The 21724-nt window shown below is 42.2% G+C and overlaps 2 protein-coding genes across 7 annotated transcripts in view; one reads left to right on the forward strand and one right to left on the reverse strand.

Annotated features, from left to right (window-relative positions):
- Nucleotides 1–2468: 2468 nt before the first annotated feature.
- On the forward strand, nucleotides 2469–16922 carry TSSC4 (tumor suppressing subtransferable candidate 4). 6 transcript variants are annotated; one of them, XM_014058128.2, is made up of 4 exons: nucleotides 2469–2618; nucleotides 13200–13308; nucleotides 13849–13919; nucleotides 15091–16922. In XM_014058128.2, the coding sequence occupies exon 4, from the start codon at nucleotides 15184–15186 to the stop codon at nucleotides 16237–16239; it is 1056 nt and encodes a 351-aa protein (XP_013913603.1). In that variant the 5' UTR covers nucleotides 2469–2618; nucleotides 13200–13308; nucleotides 13849–13919; nucleotides 15091–15183; the 3' UTR covers nucleotides 16240–16922. The 6 variants fall into 6 exon arrangements, with proteins under 6 accessions (XP_013913603.1, XP_013913601.1, XP_013913604.1 ...); XM_087716840.1 differs by lacking the exon at nucleotides 2469–2618 and adding an exon at nucleotides 2752–3054; XM_014058126.2 differs by lacking the exon at nucleotides 13849–13919.
- Nucleotides 16923–18264: 1342 nt separating this feature from the next.
- TRPM5 (transient receptor potential cation channel subfamily M member 5) overlaps nucleotides 18265–21724 on the reverse strand; it is a 57381-nt gene continuing 53921 nt past the window's right edge. Inside the window, exons 24-26 of the mRNA XM_014058124.2 lie at nucleotides 21233–21305; nucleotides 20644–20734; nucleotides 18265–18401 (exon numbers count right to left, since the gene is read on the reverse strand). Coding sequence (XP_013913599.2) covers nucleotides 18319–18401; nucleotides 20644–20734; nucleotides 21233–21305 — 247 coding nt within the window. The 3' untranslated portion in view covers nucleotides 18265–18318. The remainder of the gene's footprint in view (nucleotides 18402–20643; nucleotides 20735–21232; nucleotides 21306–21724) is intronic.

Below are 21724 nucleotides of genomic sequence, written 5' to 3' on the forward strand. Positions count from 1 at the left end.
TTTCAGAAATTACCTAATAATGGCTTCAATGAAGTTTAGACACTCGAAAAGTGACAAGGTTGGAAATACCAGATGAGTGCCTTCAATCCTCAGTAAAAGTTATTTGAAATTTTATTTTTATAATCTTTTAAAAGTCAAAATGAACAGCAAAAAGCAAGACAAGGTTTTGGCCTCAAAATTTTGTAGGGTCAGAAAATATTGAGCTTTGGACTTTGAATATTAAAACTTTGAAACTATTTTTAAAAGATAAATCTATGCTTGTTGAGAGAAAGAAAAGTTGAGATTGGAGATAATGGCATTTTGAGACATCTTTGAGAAACTGCACAGGGACCTGCCTCATGAATTTAATTTGATTATGTCAGATATTGTGTCTTCTTGAGAACAGTATATTCCCTGATGAAGATGTTACAGAACAATATATGCAGCAAAATGTACCCCCCAAAAATATGAACAAGTCTCTGAATAAGAATTCATCATCAGATATAAAGAGAAAACTGAGTGAGGGTTTAAAAATTAAGAAGGAAGGAATTAAAAATTATAATGCGAGAACACTTTCAACAACTGTCTTTTATTGGATTTACAAGAGACTGCTTAAAAAGTGCTAAAGAAATCTGTAACAATGATCAAAAAACTCCAGAATGAATTACAGAAGACAGTTCTGTATTGAAGAAAAAATATGTTAACTTTCTTTTTATTAAAAGTAAGGAATTTTAGAAAACATTTTAAAGGATAAATTATTCTTTAATTTAAATTGTAATAGTTTGTTCATACAGTAGAACCATGATGGCAAACCTATGGCATGCGTGCCCTAGGTGGCACGCATGCCATAGGAGCCCTCTCGACGGGTATACCATTCATTGCCCCAGCCTAGCTCTACTGTGCATGCGCCTCCTGCTGACCAGCTGGTCCTCGGGTCTCTGCTGTGCATGCACGGGGGGGGGGGGGGTGAGGGCATGCGCAGGTGTATCACACAGTGCCCCCATGCCCCATTTTGGCTTCCAGGTTGGTGCAGGAGGCCTTCCAGGCCCAAAACAGGCCGTGGGAGAGGGGGCGCACGCAGGGCGGCAGGGAGCACGGGTCGCATGTGCATTGCATTATGGTGTTTCGGCACACAACAACAAAAAGGTTAGCCATCACTGCAGTACAATCTCTGCTCACAACCATAATTCATTCCATAACTTTGATTGCAACCCGATTTGGTTGTAACCCGAACCTAATTTTGGAAATTTGGCCCTCAAAAAAAAAAATGGCGCAGAAGGGAAAATCGGCTGCAAAAAAAAAATGTGAATTTTTTGTTCAGAACTTGATTTGGTCATGGTCAGAAATGTTCGGGACCAGAGGTTCTACTGTATTAGGATTTTGATTTTAGTGAAATGTGGATGTTTATAGTTTAGAGCAGAGATAAGCAATGTATATTTGAATTGGATAAGTTGTAGTGGGAACTTTTTTGGAACTGTTGATATTTGAAATGGGGAAAATGTATATTGGAACTTAACTTTTGTTAAGGTTAATTAATTTGTAATTAATATTAAAATTCTAGTATACTGTTTGAACCTTTTCCATAAACAGCATTAAGATGTGACTTACTTGATTTGTGAGTTATGAGATGAAGTATTAATTAGTAAAGAGGCGGTGAAGAGAACATACACTTATTTACACTTGCCATGATGAGGGTTGCTTTTTTGAGGGGGGGTGTTTCTATATATTTTTTCTTTGCAGCTTTTCATTTTCTTTTTTCACTTCTAGCTTGTATTAGTGTCTTTACCAGGACAATCTGAAGACCATGAAACCATTAATATTTTCAATCTTAAGAACTTTTCACTATTTAGTTGCCAAACAATTTTTTTTAAAAAAAAATCTTCCAGATGGTTTTTCATTTTCAAAGTCTAGTCTGTAACTGAATCTCTTGATCCAATTATTGAGGAGGTCCATTTTGACTTGGCTCTTTCAAATCAACAAGATATTACCATCTGCTGTATCCAAGAGTGACTTGTACAAAGCTATCCTTGAGTCCATCTACAGATGGACTTAAATTTGGGTGTCCCAGTGCTAATTTTGATCCCGATACCACAGTGGCTCTCTATTTTTCAGATCTGAGTCCTCGGTTGATAAAACGGATTGCTAAATTTCTGGACAAATGGAAACAGTCATCAAAAAACATTTTTGCAACTCTAAATCTAAATTAACTCTTCGAACTCTAGCATAAAAGGAAAGAAAATAAACTTTAGCATTTGTTGTACCCTTAATATCGATAGCGAGGCTGTACAAAGCGTCCAAAACCTGCAACAGTTTTTTTCTCTGCACCGTTAACAGAAGTCGGATACGCGGGCTCGGGTGATAGTAAAAAATAATAATAATACTACAACTCCCAGAAGACATTGGGCGGAGGGGAACCGGAAGGAAGAGTTTTTGTCGTGTTTTGGTTTAGTTGCGAAATGACTTCTGGGATACGTCGTTCAAATGGTTCGATGGCGGCGTAAGTTCCAAAAGACCTTTTCGGAGCGAGAAAACTACTCATCCCATCAAGCAACGGGAAAGCGACGCCGGGAACAGCGCGCCGAATCCGGTATCGAGCGGCGGGTGCTGCGTACGCAGATAGGAGCAACGGGCCCTTGCAGGTAAGGAGTTCTACGCAGTGTCTTGAAAAGGCAGCTGCTATACGCGGCCGTTGGTCCCGGAGGTCTGGGAGATAAGCGGGACGCGTGTGGGGAGAAGGGTATTCGAGAGTAAGATCTGTGGGGCTGGATCAGGCTGATAAGCAGCCGCCTGCGATATCTCCTGGTTTTTAATAGCCCCGCCCCCTTACGTTGTGGATCTAATCTATTTTTAAGCCCCTGGGTGACTCTTCATTTTACTACATGAAATTGTTCTTGGGACAGTGAATTTTTCGAAGCAGGTGGATTCAGATTTTTTTTTATTCATTTTTTTAAGACTCGAGAGTGAAAGCTCTTGCAGGTTACCTGCTTGGGAATATATCGTTAGGTTCACAAGGGTGAGAAGCAATAATTTATAGGCGAAGAAACATCCCTTCTCTCGTTGAATTGTGTAACAGAGGTATGGTGACAATTATGTGGCAGTGCTCACAAAAATAACTATTGCATAACAGCAATAGTTGCGTAGTTTGCTTTTATTTATTTATATTTTTCCCTTTGTTTTCCCCCTTTTTAAATAGGGAAAATGATATTGCCTCCTAGGTGATCCCGTGGGAGGAGTCATTGATGGGTTATTCTCAGACCCCATTTGCCTTGAGACTGAGGTTAAATTGAGGCCACTCCCCTCTGTCTCACTTCCTGGCTCCCAGTTAATTTCAGACTTTCCGCCTAATGGGAGACTTTTTTCTTGGCTCCTGACTTTATTCAATTTGGTGTGAGAATTTTCCATCCTTGCCTTCCCCACCTCCTCCCTTGTCTTCCCTGAGTGATTGTAGCTGCGCTGGGCAATAGCTGGATTTTGCAGGAGCGCCTCAGGCTCCAAGACTGCTTGCAGTTTCTGGGGAGCCTCCAAAGTCGGCCTCCAGGAGATCAGAAGAGGAACTGCATTTCCACCCCATTGGGGGCTGCTGGACTTCCTCCAGGCCTCTGGGTGGCGCTGTTGAGGCAGAGCTCCTGGAGGAATCAGGCTGCATGGTCAGCGGCCGCCATCTTGGATCCCTGCCGGCATCCGGGAAGACGCACATGGCCAGGGCAGCCATTAGAGGTCTGCAGAGGCACTCTCCCCATGAATCGGGGAATCACCTCCAGCTGTTCCTTCCAGCGTTCCACAATCGAGCCACAGATCAGTGGCATTGGGGCTACATGCACGGAGGCACAGGGCCCTTCAGGATCGCTGGCAGCATTCTTTTTCTTCTGTGAGGAGTGGAGGAGGCTGCAGAGCCATCTGAGGAGCTGTGAGTATCTGAGGCTTTGGGGAAAGCTGTTCTTTTTTTTTTTTTTTTATAAAATATTTTATTCAATTTTCACATTCCATTTGCAATCATTTATATACAGGGTATTTACTATAAGAAAAGAAAAGAAAAAAAAAAAGAAAAAGGGAATAAAACGAACAAGTAAAAAGGAAACACAACTCATCATTCACAACCCCACCTAACTCTTGCATCCTCCATACACCCCATCTACCCCCTCCAACTTTCCTTTCTCCCTCTAACACTCCCCTCCTACTTCCCTTTCCCCTCAAACCTTTCTTCTCCCCTTACTCCCCAGACACCCTCCTTACATTCCCCTTACTCCTTACATTCCCCTTACTCCTTCCTTACTCCTCCCTCTTCCTTCCCTCAACCTCCCTCCTTGGTGTATGCCTTTATTCGAGTGTTGTTTGATCTGATAAAAGTAAAGTGAACCAAGGAAAAAAATAATAATAATAATAATAATAAAAAAAAAGGAACCACCGTATATAAATACATTCTTGTTCTTATTAAAACTATATTAACACCCCCCCACCCCACCCCCCACAATCCCCATCCCTAATCCTCCCAACTTCCCAGGGCCCACACCTGGCACTACCTTCTATCTAAAATATCTTGTATACATATGGATTAAAAAATAAAAGTAATATATCAAAAAAAAAAAAAAAAAAAAAAAGCAGAGAAAGAAAAAAAAAGGAAAAAAAGAAAGAGAAAAGAAAAAAAAAAGAAACCACTCTTTGTGTTGATCTCAGCCCCCCATCTTTATCTATGCTTAAATAGTATAAATCATTCTATCTATATTTTATTCTCATCTCTTACTTCTTTGTTATTTACCCCGACCTTCTGTAGACTCTCCCGTTCCCTTCCTAAACCTCATGATCCCTTCCAGTAAGATTTAAGCAGCGTGGTTTATGCCATATATTCAAATATAACTTTACAGACAAGTAATCAAACTTTCCCTTCTAGTAAAATTTAAACAACGTAAATGATCTTTCTTTACCCCTTTTTCAAACAGTAATTCAAAATAATCTAACCAGATTTCCCCTTCTTAGTAAAGTTAAGCAGCGTAGATCAGATATTACTTTACACAGGAATCAATTTCTGTCTTAAGATAATTCCAACCGACTTCCCCTTCTAATAGAATTTAAATAACTTAGTTCATTCCACATGTATTTTAATACTTTCAGCAAGATTCAGTTGACCTTCTATTTTAAGGTAGTCGCTTCTAACAAAGTTTAAACAACATAAATCATTCCACATTCTTTTTACAGTTATCTTAAAATAATCCCAAGCGGCTTCCTGTTCTAATAAGCTTTAAACAACGTAAATTTTGCCCTCATCCCTTGCTTGTCTGATATTTACCACAAATAACGTAGTTCATTCCACATGCATTTTACCCTCATCTCTTGCTTGTCTAATATTTACCACTATCAAATTTATACTAGCGTTTATTTGAAAAGTAACTCAGAACTATTACAACCAACTTTCCCTTCAAATAAAAGTTAAATAGCATGGATCATATTCAAATAATGCTTTCAGCAAGAGTCAGTTAACCTTCTATTTTAAAATAGTCCCATCTAACAAGGTTTAAACAACATAAATCATTCCGCATTCTTTTAACCACTATCAGATTTATGCTAACGTTACTTTAGAATCTAGCTCAAAGTAGTTTCACCCAGCTTTCCCTTCTGATAAAAATTAGTCCACTTTTTCTACCGGAGAGAGGTCTCAAACCCCCATTCAGTCCTCAACTTTAGGAAGTCTTTTGAAGTATCTAAATTCTCGATCTGCGTTCTTCTGCTTCTCCGAGGGAGGAGGGGCTACCCCCTCCATCTTGCAGCCGCATGGCCAGCCGTTTGCTTTCTCCTTCCGCTTGTCTCTCCTCTCTTCCAAGCGCGTCAGGAAGTCCCGCCTTCAGAATCCTACAATAGAAATCTTGAGCCTCCGAAACAGAGTTAAGACGAAATCTTTGATTCTCAAATGTAACCGTGATGCCGGCAGGGGCCTCCCATCTGTATCGAATCTGTTGACTCCTAAGCTCTTTAGTTAAAAAAGTGTAGTCCCTTCTTGCTTTCAACATCTGGAAAGGTATATCTTTGAAGACAATCACGTCCTGGTCATCAACTCGGAGACTGTTATTATGAAACTTTTGCACAATCGCGTTTCTAGATTCTTTTGTAGAGAAATGTATAATTATGTCCCTCGGGAGCTGTCGCTGTTCCGCTATCAATGAGTTCTGGCGATAGATTTTCCGAATCTGCCAATCAAAGTTAAGTCCCGGGCTTCCCAGCGCATGGCTGAAGGCTTCAGCAAAGGTCTGTTTCAAATTCTCTTGCTCCTTTTCACGGAATCCTCTGACCCTTATCGCAGATGCCTTCCTATTAAAATTTATCATCATAAGCTGTTCTTCGTTATTTCTAATTTTTTCTTGTAAAATTTGAATATTGGTAGTCAAATTAAAATTAGCCTTCTCCAGACTTTCCAATTTGTTCTCTATTTCAGCAGAGTAATCTGACAGGGCAGACACGGCTGCAAACGTATTCGCCTTCATTTGATTAACTTTAGATTTTAGATCATCATAAAGTTGCAATACAAATTCCTTAAGTTCTTGCTTAAAGGCATTAAATATTTTAAAAAGATATTCCTGTGTTAAAACTTCTCCAGTAGAGGGCGTAGGAGACAAAGGCTGTGTTTCCAAAAAAGATTCTTTAAATTCCTTAGACACATTTGTAGCAAGACGTTTCTTTGATCTAGGTGCCATAATAAATAAACAAGTAAGCAGCACTTCGCTCCCCTCTATTTCCAAAGAAAAAGAGTTTATTTTGTTAAGGAGCGGTCTGCAGGAAGATAAGCCCGGCTAAGTACATCCAGTAATCATCCACGGAGAGGAATCGCCATTTTGAAGTCTTCTCCAAAGAAGCCCGGTGCTTGTGGTTAGAGCTGCTGTCCCTGCAAAGGCTACCATCATAAGCCTGCGTCGGCTTTGGGCATAACGAGAAGTACCAAAATGGCGCCTGGAAGTGACAGCCAAGGCCGCCATAGCAGGAAGGAGACGAAATCGCAACATTCTGTCGGGTCTCCCACGGGGGGGCGTATGCGCCTCCCGCCCCAAAGCTCCGGAGAGAGCGAGACCAACGCCGGGCCGAGGGGGGAGACAGCCAGGAAACGTTCTGCCCAACCGGGCAAGGCGAAATGCGGAGCCCAGCCCTTGACTCCGCCCTCTCTGGGGGGGAAATTCATTTCTCCCCATGAATCGGGGAATCACCTCCAGCTGTTCCTTCCAGCGTTCCACAATCGAGCCACAGATCAGTGGCATTGGGGCTACATGCACGGAGGCACAGGGCCCTTCAGGATCGCTGGCAGCATTCTTTTTCTTCTGTGAGGAGTGGAGGAGGCTGCAGAGCCATCTGAGGAGCTGTGAGTATCTGAGGCTTTGGGGAAAGCTGTTCTTAATGGCGGATGCCACGAGGCGACAGGGGAGGCAGCACCGGATTTCCCTGTGGATCCTGAGCCTGGCGAGGGGACTTCCAGAGGCCCCTCCACATCCAGAGAGAGGGCCTCAGGCAAGAGGCCCACATCTAAGTCTGCCACAGCAGGGGACTCTTACAGTGGGCATGAGAGAGCTGCCACCAGGGCTTCCTCTCAAAGAGCCAGGCACTGCATTAGCCCTTCCCCCTCCAGGTCCCGTTTTCCCCTTAGGCTCACGCCTGTGGCTGAATCAGCCCTAGATCCTGGGGATCTTTCCATGTTCCCCCTATCAACTCTGAGCACCCTGGGCCCAGAGAGGGGATCTTTTCGGCAGGCCTGTTGCTGGACTGGACAGACCTAGGCTAGCTCCCTTAATCTGCTGAGGCAGAGCCGGTTTGGGGGCCTCCCACTCTTTCCCCAGCATTTCCTGAGCTTCCAGAGAGGTTTCAGCAGATTATTGCCCAGGCAATATCTGAAGGTATTGCCACAGGCATGCAGAAAAAATCTAGATCCTCTAGGAGGAGGAGTTCTTGTGGGACACCGGGAGGTCATCCAAACCAACCTGCAACTTTTGCTCGTGAGCTAGGCAGAGCTCCCCCTCTAACAGCTAGTGAGGATTCTGTTAGATGAAGGGGGTCAGAAGGAGGTTGGTTTCTCTGATGATGAAGAACCTGCTCCGGAGGCTTCCGTGTTCACTGGTTCATTTCCCCCCTCCTAATTTGGTTCCCTTCTGCGCAAGGCTAAGGCAATTGCAGATTTGGACGTGGCTCCCGCTGCTGGGGTAACTCCGGCTACCCCAGCTCCAGGCACAAAAAAGGGGCCATTCCACAAGCCCCCAGTAGAAAAGAAGGAGATCCCTACTCCCTCTATGTTCATGGAGGTTCTCAAGTCCCAGTGGGCAAAGCCCACGGCCTTTGCTACTCCAGGCCTTACAGATTCCGACAGTGGAACTACCTGTGGTGGCTTTGGGCGTCCTCCTCTGTGGTGGCTGGCGACATCATCAACAACCTTAAGGCAGAAGATAGGAGAGCAGAACTGACTGTGCAAGAACTTCCAGGCGGCCATGTAGGCAATCAAGGCAGCGGCTGCGGCCTCCTTCAATAAGTCTACCCTTCTCTGGCTGATCCAGATGCAGGAGAATGGTTTGGCTACGGAGATACGTCTCTTGCAGGACACCGCAAAGCTCACTGTGGCTGCCCAGTTCTCAGCAGATGCCACACTTGATGCGGTCAAGTACGCATCCAAAGCATTCGCCATGTTGGTGGCGTCCAGGACACTGCTTTGGCTCCGTAGTGGGAGGCCCGGTCCAAGTGGACCTTAGCGGCAGCAGAGTATTCCAACGACAAGATATTGGACCCGCTGCTGGTGGAGGACAAGAACAAACGTAGGATACTTCCTCCTTCTTCCAAGCGGGCAGAGCAAAGGTCGACTCCCTACCAGAGGAGGCCTGCATATCGGCCTCCAGAGGAGGACTACCAGCAGCAGCAGAGGTACCCTCCCCCTAGGTACCCTCGCCAAAGGGATAGGCAATATTATAGAGACAGGAATCAATACCAACAGCACAATAAGCGGCCCTTTTGAGGGGGGTGGGCGTTTCTACCGCAGGAAGAAAGGATCTGGGCTCGGATATTCCTATTGGTCACCTCACTCACTTTGAGGACCGCTGGGACCTCATCACCACTGATGAATGGGTCCTCCACACTGTTCATTGTGGGTTGCATTTGGAGTTTCGTTCCCACCCCCCTTCTCGTTTCTGGATCTCCTCCTCTTGGAACCCGGTGAAGTGCAAGCTTATGCGCAAGGCCATCCAGCACCTGCTGGACAATCAGGCCATGGAACTGGTTCCGTAGGACCAGAGAGGTTCTGGTTTCTATTCCAACCTTTTTGTAGTTTCAAAGAGTTCAGGGAGCTGGAGAGCCATCCTAGATCTAAAGTTGCTTAACTCCAGGCTGGTTTTCTGGAAGTTTAAAATGGCTTCCTTGAAATCTATCCTCGAAGGGATTAGGGTTGGGAATTTCCTGGTCTCCATTGATCTTATGGAGGCCTATCTCCATATCCTGATTGTACCGGACCATAGGAGGTTCCTTAGATTTTCATACCGGGGGGGGGGGGTGTGGGGTGTCTATTATCAGTACAGGGCCCTTCCCTTTGGTCTGGCTTTGGCACCCAGGACCTTCACTAAGGTGTTGGCAGTGGTCGCGGGTTACCTCAGGTCTGTCCTGTTTCGAATTCAAATTTATTTAGATGATGTCCTAGTTCAGGGGCACAGTCCTGTGACTGCGAAGAAGCACCTTCAGTTCACCAGTAGGGCCTTGCAGTCCTTGGGCTTCTCCGTAAATTTTGAGAAGAGCCATTTAGAGGCATCTACACATTTGCAACACCTGGAGGTGGTCATTGACACGGTGGAGAGTAGGGTGTACCTATCACAAGATCGTAGGGACAGTATCTGCCAACTGGTCCAGCAGATCCATAGGGCACACTCTGTCCCCATATGTTGCTCTCGCATCTCCTGGGGAAGTGCATCTCCTGCATAGCGATTGTCCTGTGGGCTCGACTTCACTCCAAAGAAGTGCAATGGCTGCTGCTTCCGTACCAGAGGGACGGTGACAGCAATGTGACGTTCCAGATTCCTGTTGCGCCCCAGGTCCGGCTGTCTCTGCGCTGGTGGACGTCTCCCGCCATGGACAAAGAGGCTCTATTTAGAGAGTCAGACAGGTTGGTGTTGACGACCGTCGCGAATCTCTTTGGTTGGGGGGGCCATCTCGACTCCCAGCTGGCCCAGGGACGTTGGTCGGCCTCCAGCTTGCATCAAAACATCAACTGGCTGGAGTTCAGGGCGATCCACCTAGCCCTCCGTCATTTCAAGAAGGTCGAGGGGATGGTGCTGACAGATAACATCGCCGCGAAAGCACACGTCAACAAGCAGGGGTGCACCCACTTGAACGCCCTTCGGCACGAGGCTGTGAAGTTGGGGAATTGGGCGAAACGTCATCTGTCGCTGAGGGCGGAGCACATCTCGGAGGTGGACAACCTGCAAGCCGACAGTGGACCACGGAGAATGGCAACTGCTTCCCGAGGTCTTCGACAGGATTTGCCAGAGGTTCGGCAGTCCAGTTATGGATCTGTTCACCACACCAGCCAACCCGCAAGTCCAGAGGTTTATCTTCTGGTACCCAGCTCGGGGTGCGGAGGATATGGGCGCCCTGCGGTGTTGTTGGCCAGAGGGTCTCCTGTATGCCTTTCCCCCTCTTCCACTCATTCCCGGGGTCCCCCCGGGTAGCGGAGGGGGCAGAGGTCATTCTAGTGGCCCTTATTGGGCCCATCAGCCTTGATAGATCTGTCAGTGTCCCCCCACTGGAGGATTCCCTGGGGGGAGGTGGCTCTACGCCAGGGGATCCTGCGCCATCCGGAGCCTCAGTGGTTCCAGTTGACCATTTGGCACTTGAGAGGGTACAGTTGAGGGAGGCCCAGTTTTCGGCTAGAGTCATTGCGACCATCGAGGCCTCCAGAAGAAAATCCACTACCTGCATCTACGATGCCACTTGGACTGCTTTTGTGGCCTGGTGCTGTTCCTCTCAGGTAGATCCAGCGCAAGCCTCGATACCTCAGGTGTTGGAGTTCCTGCAGAACGGGCTGGACAAGGGGGTTTCCTATAAACCCTCAAGAGGCAGGTTGCGGCATTGGCAACGGTTCTTGGGGGAGTTGGATTCCCATTCCCTAGCATAGGATCCGATCATTGAAAGGTTTCTCCAGGGGGCGGCCAACCTTAGGCCCCCTGTGATCCATCGTTTCCCCACTTGGGATCTTCCTCCAGGAGCTGATGGGGACTTCCTTCGAGCCATTAAGTACGGTGAGCCTGCAGTTCCTCACCCTGAAGGGTGGCCATCATGTGTGCCAGGCGCATTTGTGAGATCAATGCACTGTCCTCCAGGTAGGATCTGTCCACATTCCATGAGAACAGGGTGGTGTTGAGGATCGAAAAGTCCTCGACTTACTACTTAACGGCCAGCAACAAGCTGATTGGCTAAGGCACAGCTTGGCTGAGCGCGGGCCGCTAGGGGCGCGCTTATTGGTTTTCCCTGCTTGACAGCTCCGTATAAATAGCTGTCAAGCAGGTAAAGGTGCTGAATTGCTTTGTACATAGTTCTCGTTCTAAAATAAAGAAGCTGTTCTTACCGCAGCCTGCCTCGTCTTTTGCTGAAGCCTCAAAAGGTGGTCCTCAGACTGGACCCTTCATTCTTACCCAAGGTCAATTCCACAGGGCACAGGAGATAGTCCTGCCGGATTTCTGTCTGGCACCATCCAGGGAGAGGGAACGCTCCTGGCATCGACTAGATGTGAGGAGGGTGTTGGGCATCTACCTTAAACGTACCTCTCCTCTCCGGAGGTCGGAGGCGTTGTTTGTCTCCTTCCAGTTTTCCACCCTTGGGGCTAGGGTATCCTCAGCTACCATTGGTAGATGGATCAGGTCGGCTATTACTAGAGCCTCCGAGGCTCACAGCCTTACAGTGCCGACTGGAGTTACCGCCAACTCCACCAGGATCGCGGCCACATCAGCAGCCTGGTCAACCCAGGCACCCATAGAGGATATTTGCTGGGCAGCAGCCTGGGCTTCCCCTACGCCTTTCATCAGACATTACCGGGTGGACGCTTACGGTTTGGCGGAGGCTTCATTTGGTAGGCGGGTTCTGCATAGAGTGTTAGAACCTCGGGAGGCTCAGGCTTCCGATTCCCTCCCTGGGACATCGAGCGTTGGTATGTCCCATCAATGTCTCCTCCCACGGGATCACCTAGGAGACTGTCAGTTGGTCTTACCTGAACTGCAGGTCTCTAGGTTCCTGTGGGAGGAGTCACTTCCCATCCCAATTGGGCGCTCACGCAGGAAGTACCTGAGTGTTCTTGTTGTATTAGGTCGGTTCGGTTCTTGGCTGGTTTGGTGGTTGTTCTTGTGTTCCGTTTGCTGTTCCTTACCATTCCTACCAGATTCCTTTTATACCATTGACCTTCGATTAAACTGGGAGCCAGGAAGTGAGGCAGAGGGGAGTGGCCTCAATTTAACCTCAGTCTCAAGGCAAATGGGGTCTGAGAATATCCCATCAATGACTCCTCCCACGGGAACCTAGAGACCTGCAGTTCAGGTAAGACCAACTGACATTTCCATTATAAATTGCTTTTTTTAATATAATTCTTAGTGTGATTGATATATTGATTATCAAATGCAAAGTCATATGTATCTAGCAAGCTAGCCTGCTTTCATATTTTAGATATATATATTAATATCTCTGTAGTAGAGGGTAAAACTAATTTATGAACTCTTTGCCCTCCAAAAAAACAAATAAGCATTCCTTGATAAGAAAGAAAAGCTTTCCCCCTATTAAGGTTTTTTCACTTCCTCTTACTTTTCCAAAATAACAAGAAAGCTGTGGACATGTTGCAATCATAGATTCAGGCCTATCAGATAAATATATCTGTTAGGTGTGTATTAAAACAAGGATTTAAAAAAAAGCAACAGCCAGTTTGGTCAAATGGTTAAGGTATCAGGCTAGAAAGTGGGAAATTGTTGGGTCCTGCCTTAGCTGTGAAAGTTAGCCGGGTAACTTTAGGCCACTCATTTTCTCTCAGTCCAATCTAACACACACACACAAATACACACGGAGTTGTTGGGAAAATAGAAGGAGGAAAGGGTGTTGGACATGTTTACTGCCTTAAGTTATTTGTAAAAATAATGCAAGCAGGATACAAGTAAAATAAAAAATTAAACTTAACTTATTTCAATAGCATAAGCTTGATGGGGAAGGAGAAGATAATGTGCTCTTTGGCTTTCCCACAGTTGAGATAGCAAGGATCAAGACTACTATGGAAGATTTTGATGGGGACTTCAGTCACAGAAAAACCATTATGTCTGAATTATGTTGCAATCAGATTGCTGCAAACATCCTGTGAGTCTTTTCTCTCTGGAACAATTTTATTGTTTACTGCCCAACCAGGGGGGAGGAGGTGAATAGATCAGAGAGAGAAACAAAAAAAAAAATCTATAATATGCACAACCTGTAATGTGCATTTCTTTAATCTACATTTCTTCGTCCTTGAAAAACAAATAACTTGAGTTTGATTCTTTTTCTGATCTCATCCAATTATATTCTTATGCTTGGTGATTTAACTGTATTGTATTAACATTTGGTTGTTAGTGATGGTTTAAACAGTCCTGGTGTGTAAGTCCCAACACTGAAGTACAGTACTTGCTGTCTCTGCCTAGTGTGCAATAATATGTTGCCCCAAAATTCTACTAGACATAATTTAGATTAATAAATAAAACAAATATCTTTGCTTTCCAATTTTAAAATAATTATTTGTAGATGCTAACATTGCAAACCTAGAGGGTTCATTTATCAAAGTGACAAGTACTATTGATATACTAGAAAATTGCAAGTCCACATTTTTTGATTGCGCTGATGATATGTCCAACCTCTTACTGCCAGGGTACAGGATCTCAGAACCTTGGTGGCTTTTACTGACCCAGAGGATGGAATACTGGTTCATACTCCAGATGGTGAGTGGCTAGAGGTTGTTCCATGCCTGTTTACCATCGCCATAAAGTACTTTGTTGGACAACTCTTGTCAAATACAGTTCTCCTGTGATGGGGAATCTGTCACTAAAGAATAAGAACACTAATACTGTTGGGCTACTAAACATGCTTAAATACCTAAAAAGGCCTTCCGACTTCAGAAATAGTGTGAAGTTGTGCCAACAAATCTCATGTTTGTCTACACAAATGTATTACAGAATTGTAATTAATTTAGAGCACCAAATATCTGGATGATATTGTAGAGAATTGTCAAAACAAAACAAAGTTGTTTTATGTTCCAGATTTGTACACAATCCTAAATGGTAATAGTTGTACATCAGCGCAAAGATATTACTATCACATTAGAAATACACAAAAGAGAACACAATTTATCAAAGAAGCCACTAATTTATGCTTAATATTATTTCTATCCTTAAATAAAAAGCAAAATGTGATGGTTATAGATTATTTAATGCTACCAAGTTTTTAATTCTCACAATTTTGGGTAATATTCTGCAGTAAATCATAGATTTCCTCAACTTGTATTTTACATTTCATTACTTATAAGCAAGAACTTTGCTTTAATTTAAGGTGACTATTTTTTAATATAAGTTCTTGGTAGGTTGGTACTGATAGATTACCCACTATTTTAATGAAATATTAATTAAAATGAAGTTGTATTCCCTGGACTAAAATCTAAAGCACTAAAAATTGACCAGTTGAGAGTTTCTCTACAAATATAATTATTAGATGTTTGCACTTGTAAAAGATGATGCACCAATGGCATTAAATCTGGAAAGCACAGCAGAAATAGGTTAGAATGTATACTCTTGTAAAATTATAAGTGTGTGGCAGGTTACAGAATTATAGATTTATTTAAAAATAAATAGGAAAAAAAATCACATATCACAAGAAATCTTGTAGTAGAATCTACTTAGAATCTATTTATACAATGTCAATATTGTTTATAAAAACAAAACTAATCCCAGGTGGGATAATAGATTAGATTAAAGTTTCTCACTTAATTTTTCTCTCTCTCTTCTTGTTTTAAAGTTTTGGTACTTTTGATTTTGTAATCTCCTTATGTAAACGAAGAAGCAGATATCAATAATATGTCCTTACATATTTGCATGTAACTCTTCCTTTTTGGTCTAGGAGGTGTTAAACATCCTCTAAGAAACAGCTGAAGAACGTATTTGGCTGTAAAAAGGCCCAAATCAAAGTAGTATAAACAAGTGATCATCAAGAATGGGAGACGAAGGTGCAGGTGAACCCTTTGTGGGTATTGTGACTGATGCGGCCACAGATTACGAAGGGATCCTTCCCTCAGATACAATTTCCCTGAGTGATTCAGATTCAGAAGATTTTGAGTTTGCAGGCAGTGCTGAAGTTGATGCTGTATCCCCTGAGGAGCCGCTTCATTCAGATGACGTGGATTCTGAATCAAATAAGAGTGGGGACTCTTTGCACAACAGCCAAAAATCAGTTGTTCAGCCCTTTCATTTGAAAGGCATGAGCTCAAGCTTTTCACAACGCAGCCAAAACATTTTTGATTGTCTGGAAGGAGCAGCCAAGCAGGCAGTGCCCTTGACGGGTGAAGACAATGTCATTGATACAAGGTTTAAACGCCCTCTGCCACCACTCAGTATTTCAAACAAGACGCCTGCGGAAAGCTTTGGAAGACAACGTGAGCCAATTCAGTCTTATAAAAGTTCCCCGCCAGTACCTGATTATGTGGCCCATCCAGAACGCTGGACCAAGTACAGTTTGGAGAATGTTGCAGAATATAGTGATGATACCAACAAATCAATTGCTATGGAGTTCTTGAGTGGCTTGAAGAAGGGTAGAAAGGAACAAAGCTCAACACGTCCTGAAAATTACATACCATCTTTCAACCAGGATGCTTCTAGCTCTGGTGCAGGAAGAATTATCTTTAGCAAACCAGTAAAGGCAGGCTTAGACAGATCAGGAAAAAAAAGAGGAGCTTCAGCAGAGGAAAAGTTGGAGGCCAACATTATTAATACAAACCAAGAGGCCAGTGGAAAGCCTCTTGGTAACTTGGATGCCCAGAATAAAAGTGATGTAGTTATACTAGATCCCTCAGAAAGCAAAGAGAAAAAAAAGGAAGATTGGGAGCCGCTGAAATTGGAAGAACGAGGTGCTCGAAGAGCCAACACAGGTTCTCCAGAGGTGCCTGAAGAGAATGTGACAACAACCGTAGGATTTCACGGTAGCCAGAAAAGGAGTAGGAAACATTTCCGACCGAAAGCTAATGATGATGATGAAGAAGAAGAAGAATCCTAAAAGCCAGGAACGTATTTGTCTTTTTCCAGTGATAGCTTACTGAAAATTTTATCTTCATCATTTGCATGAATTTGGGCAATTGTTTTCCTTAACATGCTTGTTGCTGTGAATAAAAATACTTGTAACTTTGCCCTTTCCAACAAAACCCCACTGTGTTTTGCAATAAATAGAAGACATTTTGCCTTGAGATAGTCCAACAATATATGTGTAGTTTCTGTTTATGAAGGGAGGTCTCTGCTATTCACATCAAAACTTTTGACAGTATACTGTATTGATATCTCAACCAATTCATAATTGACAAAATATATCTTGTGGATGAGGTACAAGGTTTATCAGTTTATTGTAGCTGGGGTAAAGATTTAACCAATATTATTCCACAGTATAAATGAAAATAAAAGCATGAAATATGACAACTCGTATGTTATTTGGCTAGAGACCAGAAAATGAAAACATACCGTATGTTAAGATCATAGGAAAAGTGTTAACAAATTGGAAGCGATGTTTTCTAAAATTGAAATACAGCCAACCAAGCCATACTTAGACTTAGATTGGTTGTTGAATTGCCACAACTTCCTTGAAAACTTAAATATTTTTTCTCCTCCATACTTGGAAGCTTCTTCTAAAGTACATGGATTTTTGTCCACTGAACTGTTTATGTAAGAATAAAGGAGCTTAAAATAGTATTTCTAGCAGAATATCCATTTGATATTTTTGGTGTCAATAAAACTTGGGAACAACTGCTTAATTAGGTTGAAAATTATGTATCTGCATGTTAGCAGCTAGCCCTTTGTGTCAAAAAGTAGTTTTTTCTCTACTCTTGTGGTACCCCTTTTTACCCATTAGCCCTTTTCTACTTGTTACACTTTCTGCCTTTACATTTAAGTAAGCAAGATGCCATCTCATTCAGCTAAAGTTCTCTTGTACACTATCCCAGCATTACTCTCACCTTGGCATGTTTGCTCATGAATAAATACATTGGTTGGAAAAAATTGTTTTATTAACTGCTTATAGGTAATGCGCATTTAGCTATCACAATTGGAAATGGTAACTCAGTCATTAACAAAGCAATCACTAAGTGAAACTGCATCAATGCTCATTATCTTACTTCACCTTTCTTTTGCTTTAAAGTCCTAAAAGATCATAAATGTGACCATTGGTCACAAAGTTACCTTTTTCAGTCTTAACTGCGGTTGCTTTCTTGGCAACTGCTAAATTTGGACTACCTATATATGTGAATGCCTAACACAGTCTAATTATTTTATACAAAAAAGACATTAAATATTTGGATTGAAACTAAACGTAATTGTACTCATGATTAGTGGAAAATAGCAAGATTGGAAACTACACTAGTAATATATAAGTTCAAGGGGAAAGGAACAAAATGAGCGAAGCAGATCAATGAATGCTATGTACAACTATATCAAAGAAAGATAATTGAAAAGAACAGAAGATATATAAATGTTCCTTGGTTATAAGAAAATATTTAAAGCTTTGGTCTAAATCAGGCATGTCAAACAAGGCCCTTGGGCCGGATTCAGCCTGCAATGCGGTCCAATCTGGCTCACGGGGATGTCCTGGAAGATATAAGGGGCAAGGCCGCATTGCTTCGGCCCAGTCTACCCAGTGCGAAGAGGAAACATTGGACCAGCGTGGTTTCGGCTTGGTCTACCCAGTGAGAAAACATGGCCAGCAGTTTGGGGAATGGTGTCAAGCTGGCCACGCCTACCCAGTTGGCCACGTATGGTGAGTGGCGTCAAGCTGGCCATGTCACCCAGTTGACCATGCCCACCAGGCCCCTCGAGGTCAAACACAGCCCTGATGGGGCCCACAATGAAATTGAGTTTGACAACCCTAGTCTAAATGAATTTACAGAGTCAGGTAGCATAAAATTTATTTTAAAGGTGAAAATTAGAATAAAAATATTTTTGAGATGTCATTAGATAATTTACTGGAAACACATTGGATATAATGTAAAAGGAAGGCATTATATAGTTATTACAGTGGTGCTCTCACATTAAAAGAAAATATCCATTAGGTATTTGAATTGACAAAATTATACGGAGAAGTGATCTGTTACAATCAGTTATCGATACATATCACATCGTCAAACTGGCAGGTATCTACCCCATCTTCATTTTCTGGTACAACCATTTGATCGGTGCCTGCATTTATGAAACATAAAAATTTAAATGAAAATATTGGTTATATAAAGAATGAGCAGATATAGTGAGATTTGAACAAGTTACTTCTTGTAATGCCACTTGTCAAGACTAGCTTGTCTTTTAAAAAAAAAAAAACTTACATATTTTCTGTGTATTTCAGTAGAGATGTTCAAGAATGGGAAAATAACACACCTGCAATCTTTAAAGATTAATCTAGCAAATTATGGACCAAATTCCACTAGCTCGTGTATGGAGATTCAAAACATCCATTTTTATACTGACTGACTACATGTTTATTATTTTTTTGTTATAAGAAAGTACATTTGTGCTTACTTTTAACATATATTATCAAGTTGTTTATTTTTACCTGGCTTAAATGAGAAAGAGGCATGAGATCTTCCATATTCCAAAGAAGCTCTAATCCCCAAAATCTGGGAGCTCTTGGGCAACTCTATCTTAATGCTCATAATTGGTTAAGTGAGATTTTTGTTCTCATTAGCAGGTGTTAAATACATAATCAGCTATGTGAATAATTTATGCTGCTGTGTGTGGGATATTCCCCCCCCCCTGCCTATATGCAAATCTGCTGAGGGAGTATTGTGCTATCTTAAGGTTAATAATGATAAAACATGTTCATTTTAGTGCAGAGAAACATACCTGTAAGAAATAGGTATGTTTGAAGATGCCACAAGACTGTTCCAAAGGGAGATAGGCTGTTTCGGTTTGGTACTTTCAGGTCAATTTTGACTCCTGGTAACTGCCTGGACAAGTCCCTGTGCAGTTTTCTTGGCAAGATTTTAAGAAGTGATTTGTCTTTGCCTTTCCCTTAGGGCTGAGAGAGTGTGACTGGCCCAAGTCACCCAGCTGGCCTCATGCTCAAAGAGAGACTAAAACTCACAGTCTCTGTAGCCTGGTGTCTAACCACTATACTTCCAAAATTACTATTGTGGAAATGAATATGCAGAAGCAGACTTGCTGAAGCTAAGTAGGTCCTAAATTAGGATGTACATTCCTAGACTATAGGAACAGGCAGAAAGAATAACCATGAGAAACCAGAGGATGAGATGCAACCAAGTCAACTGTCAACTAAAACCTGAATCTGGGGCAGAACTGTAACCTGAGAAAGTATCTCAGACAAGCTGCTCCCTAGTCCACACAAAGGGAGGGAGGGAAGAAGCAATTCATACTTGCAAGGTTCTGTTACTACTGTAACACCTTATGAAAGTAATACCTGCATTCATGACTTTGGTTTCCCAGTCTAGCTTGAAGGGCTGACAGCTACCGTGTTTCCCCCAAAACAAGACAGAGTCTTATTTTCTTTTGACCCCCCAAAATAAACACTTGGCCTTATTTTCAGAGAGGTCTTGTTATTTTTGAGGTGCAGAAAGCAGCGAGCATGGTCACCTCACGGCTGCTGCTGCGTTGCAATATTTTTGGGGAGACCTTATTTTCAGGGGAGGGCTTATTTTAGCGCATGCGCTCAAAAGCCTGATTGGATTTATTATCTGGGGAAGTCTTATTTTTAGGGAAACAGAGTATGTTCAGATAAACTAAAAATATTGAAATTGTTTCAGTCTGAAAATGTCTTTTTAAAGGGCACTCGATGTTCAGTATGTAGTAAAATGAGTTTGGCTAAAGTGCCTGGCATTGAGAGGTCACTTTGTCTCCTATGTACCAGGCCAACATTTTCCTCATATTTTCACATAGGAGGTTAAGCTGGAATGCTATGAACGACCTAGCCAGTCAAAAACAGTGGCAAGATGTTAAATTCTTAACCATTATATCAGTGGTTCCCAAACTTGGCAACTTTAAGACTTTAAGAATTCTGGGAGTTGAAGTCCACAAGTCTTAAAGTTGCCAAGTTTGGGAACCACTGCATTATATCATTGTGTCTTTCTTTATAATCTAACAATTAAGAAAATAAGGTTTACACATTCCTAAAGCCTATTGCTTGTTAATCATAGTTAAATGAATAAAGCATTATTTTATTGGCACAATTTGTTAAGCATTAAAATGTCTGGATTCACAAAACCCAGCCCAAGCCAAAAAAAAACCTTCATTATGACTGAATGCAATGTATGAAATCATAGCCATTATACTTAGCACAATTACAGATGCTTCTGCAGCAATTCTGGTGTGTATTATGTATTAGACTGTTTTTAATGGATTTTAGGGGTTTTTTTTAAACTCTGTTTTGCATTCCCCCCCCACTCTACGAAATCTTTATTAGCACATTACTCACATGTGTTGTTTGAAGTTGGCCCGCTGAAAAATAAACTGTTTTTCACTAAAGTATCTGCCATTGAAGAAAGCATAATTGTGCAATAGCTAATCTGCATAATAAAAACAAATTATTTGGATACCATTACTATTCAATAACATACTACAATTATAATACTAATTATAGCAAAGTTCTGTGAAATCAAAACTGATGGCATAGTGGTTTTGTTTTGTGATACAGTCCTAGAATCAGAATGTGATTGTAGACCAAACTTTGAAACCCTCTACCCATTTACTTAAGTAGTTTTACTTCTGGGTAGGCTTACTTCTAGGTAATTGCATATACAGTAGTAGACCCTTGAATCTATGAATTGTTTATCAGGCTTAGAATCCAAAGTGTCCTTTGAATGTAACATATTTTGAAAGTAATTTATTATTGAAGTATCCTTCTGGAGAAGGCCATAGACTATTGTTTATCCATCTCACCTAAGCATGCCCCAAACAAACAAAAAATGATTGATGCATGAAATCCTATCATGATTTCTGAATGTTGGAAATATATGTATAAACAAATAAAAAATTGTGCAACTGAAGCATAAAGAAATTCTTACTTGTGATTCCAAAGATTTAAGCTGTTTCTCTTGCTCTTTTAGACCACTAAAATTCTTTAAAAGGCTGTCCACCCTGTTTTAAAATAAACCAAGAATAATAGATAGAGTCAGAAAAACATGGTCATAGAGAAGATCCTGAAGAACTCAGTAGAGCATCTATCCAAGACATATTTAGAATAGTTTCTACTGCAAATAATTTCTGTGAATTAACAATTATCCATCTAGGAAATGAACAGTAAGATTGAATCCATCCACCTACTATAGCAACTCATATCTTCTAGTTTGGATTTTGAGTGATTGCTACCTGCTACTCAAATTCCATGTACATAGATTCTACATGGAGGTATCTGTTGACACTTCTGTGTAATCCTGTTCTAGTTGGAATTCAGTTGGTGAACCTATAAGAACCACTGGATGTCTGAACTGGGTTCTAAACATCAGACTCTGCTGTTCATCTCTACATTTAGAATAAAGGTAAAGGTTTCCCTCGCA

The sequence above is a fragment of the Thamnophis sirtalis genome, unplaced genomic scaffold, assembly GCF_051295495.1.
Source record: "Thamnophis sirtalis isolate CommonGarterSnake01/CBP01778 unplaced genomic scaffold, rThaSir2_p1.2 scaffold_1, whole genome shotgun sequence".
Classification (NCBI taxonomy): domain Eukaryota; kingdom Metazoa; phylum Chordata; class Lepidosauria; order Squamata; family Natricidae; genus Thamnophis; species Thamnophis sirtalis.

Bases quoted from the DNA above. Each gene is read 5' to 3' on its own strand.
- TSSC4 (XM_014058128.2), top strand. From the start codon at position 15,184: ATGGGAGACGAAGGTGCAGGTGAACCCTTTGTGGGTATTGTGACTGAT.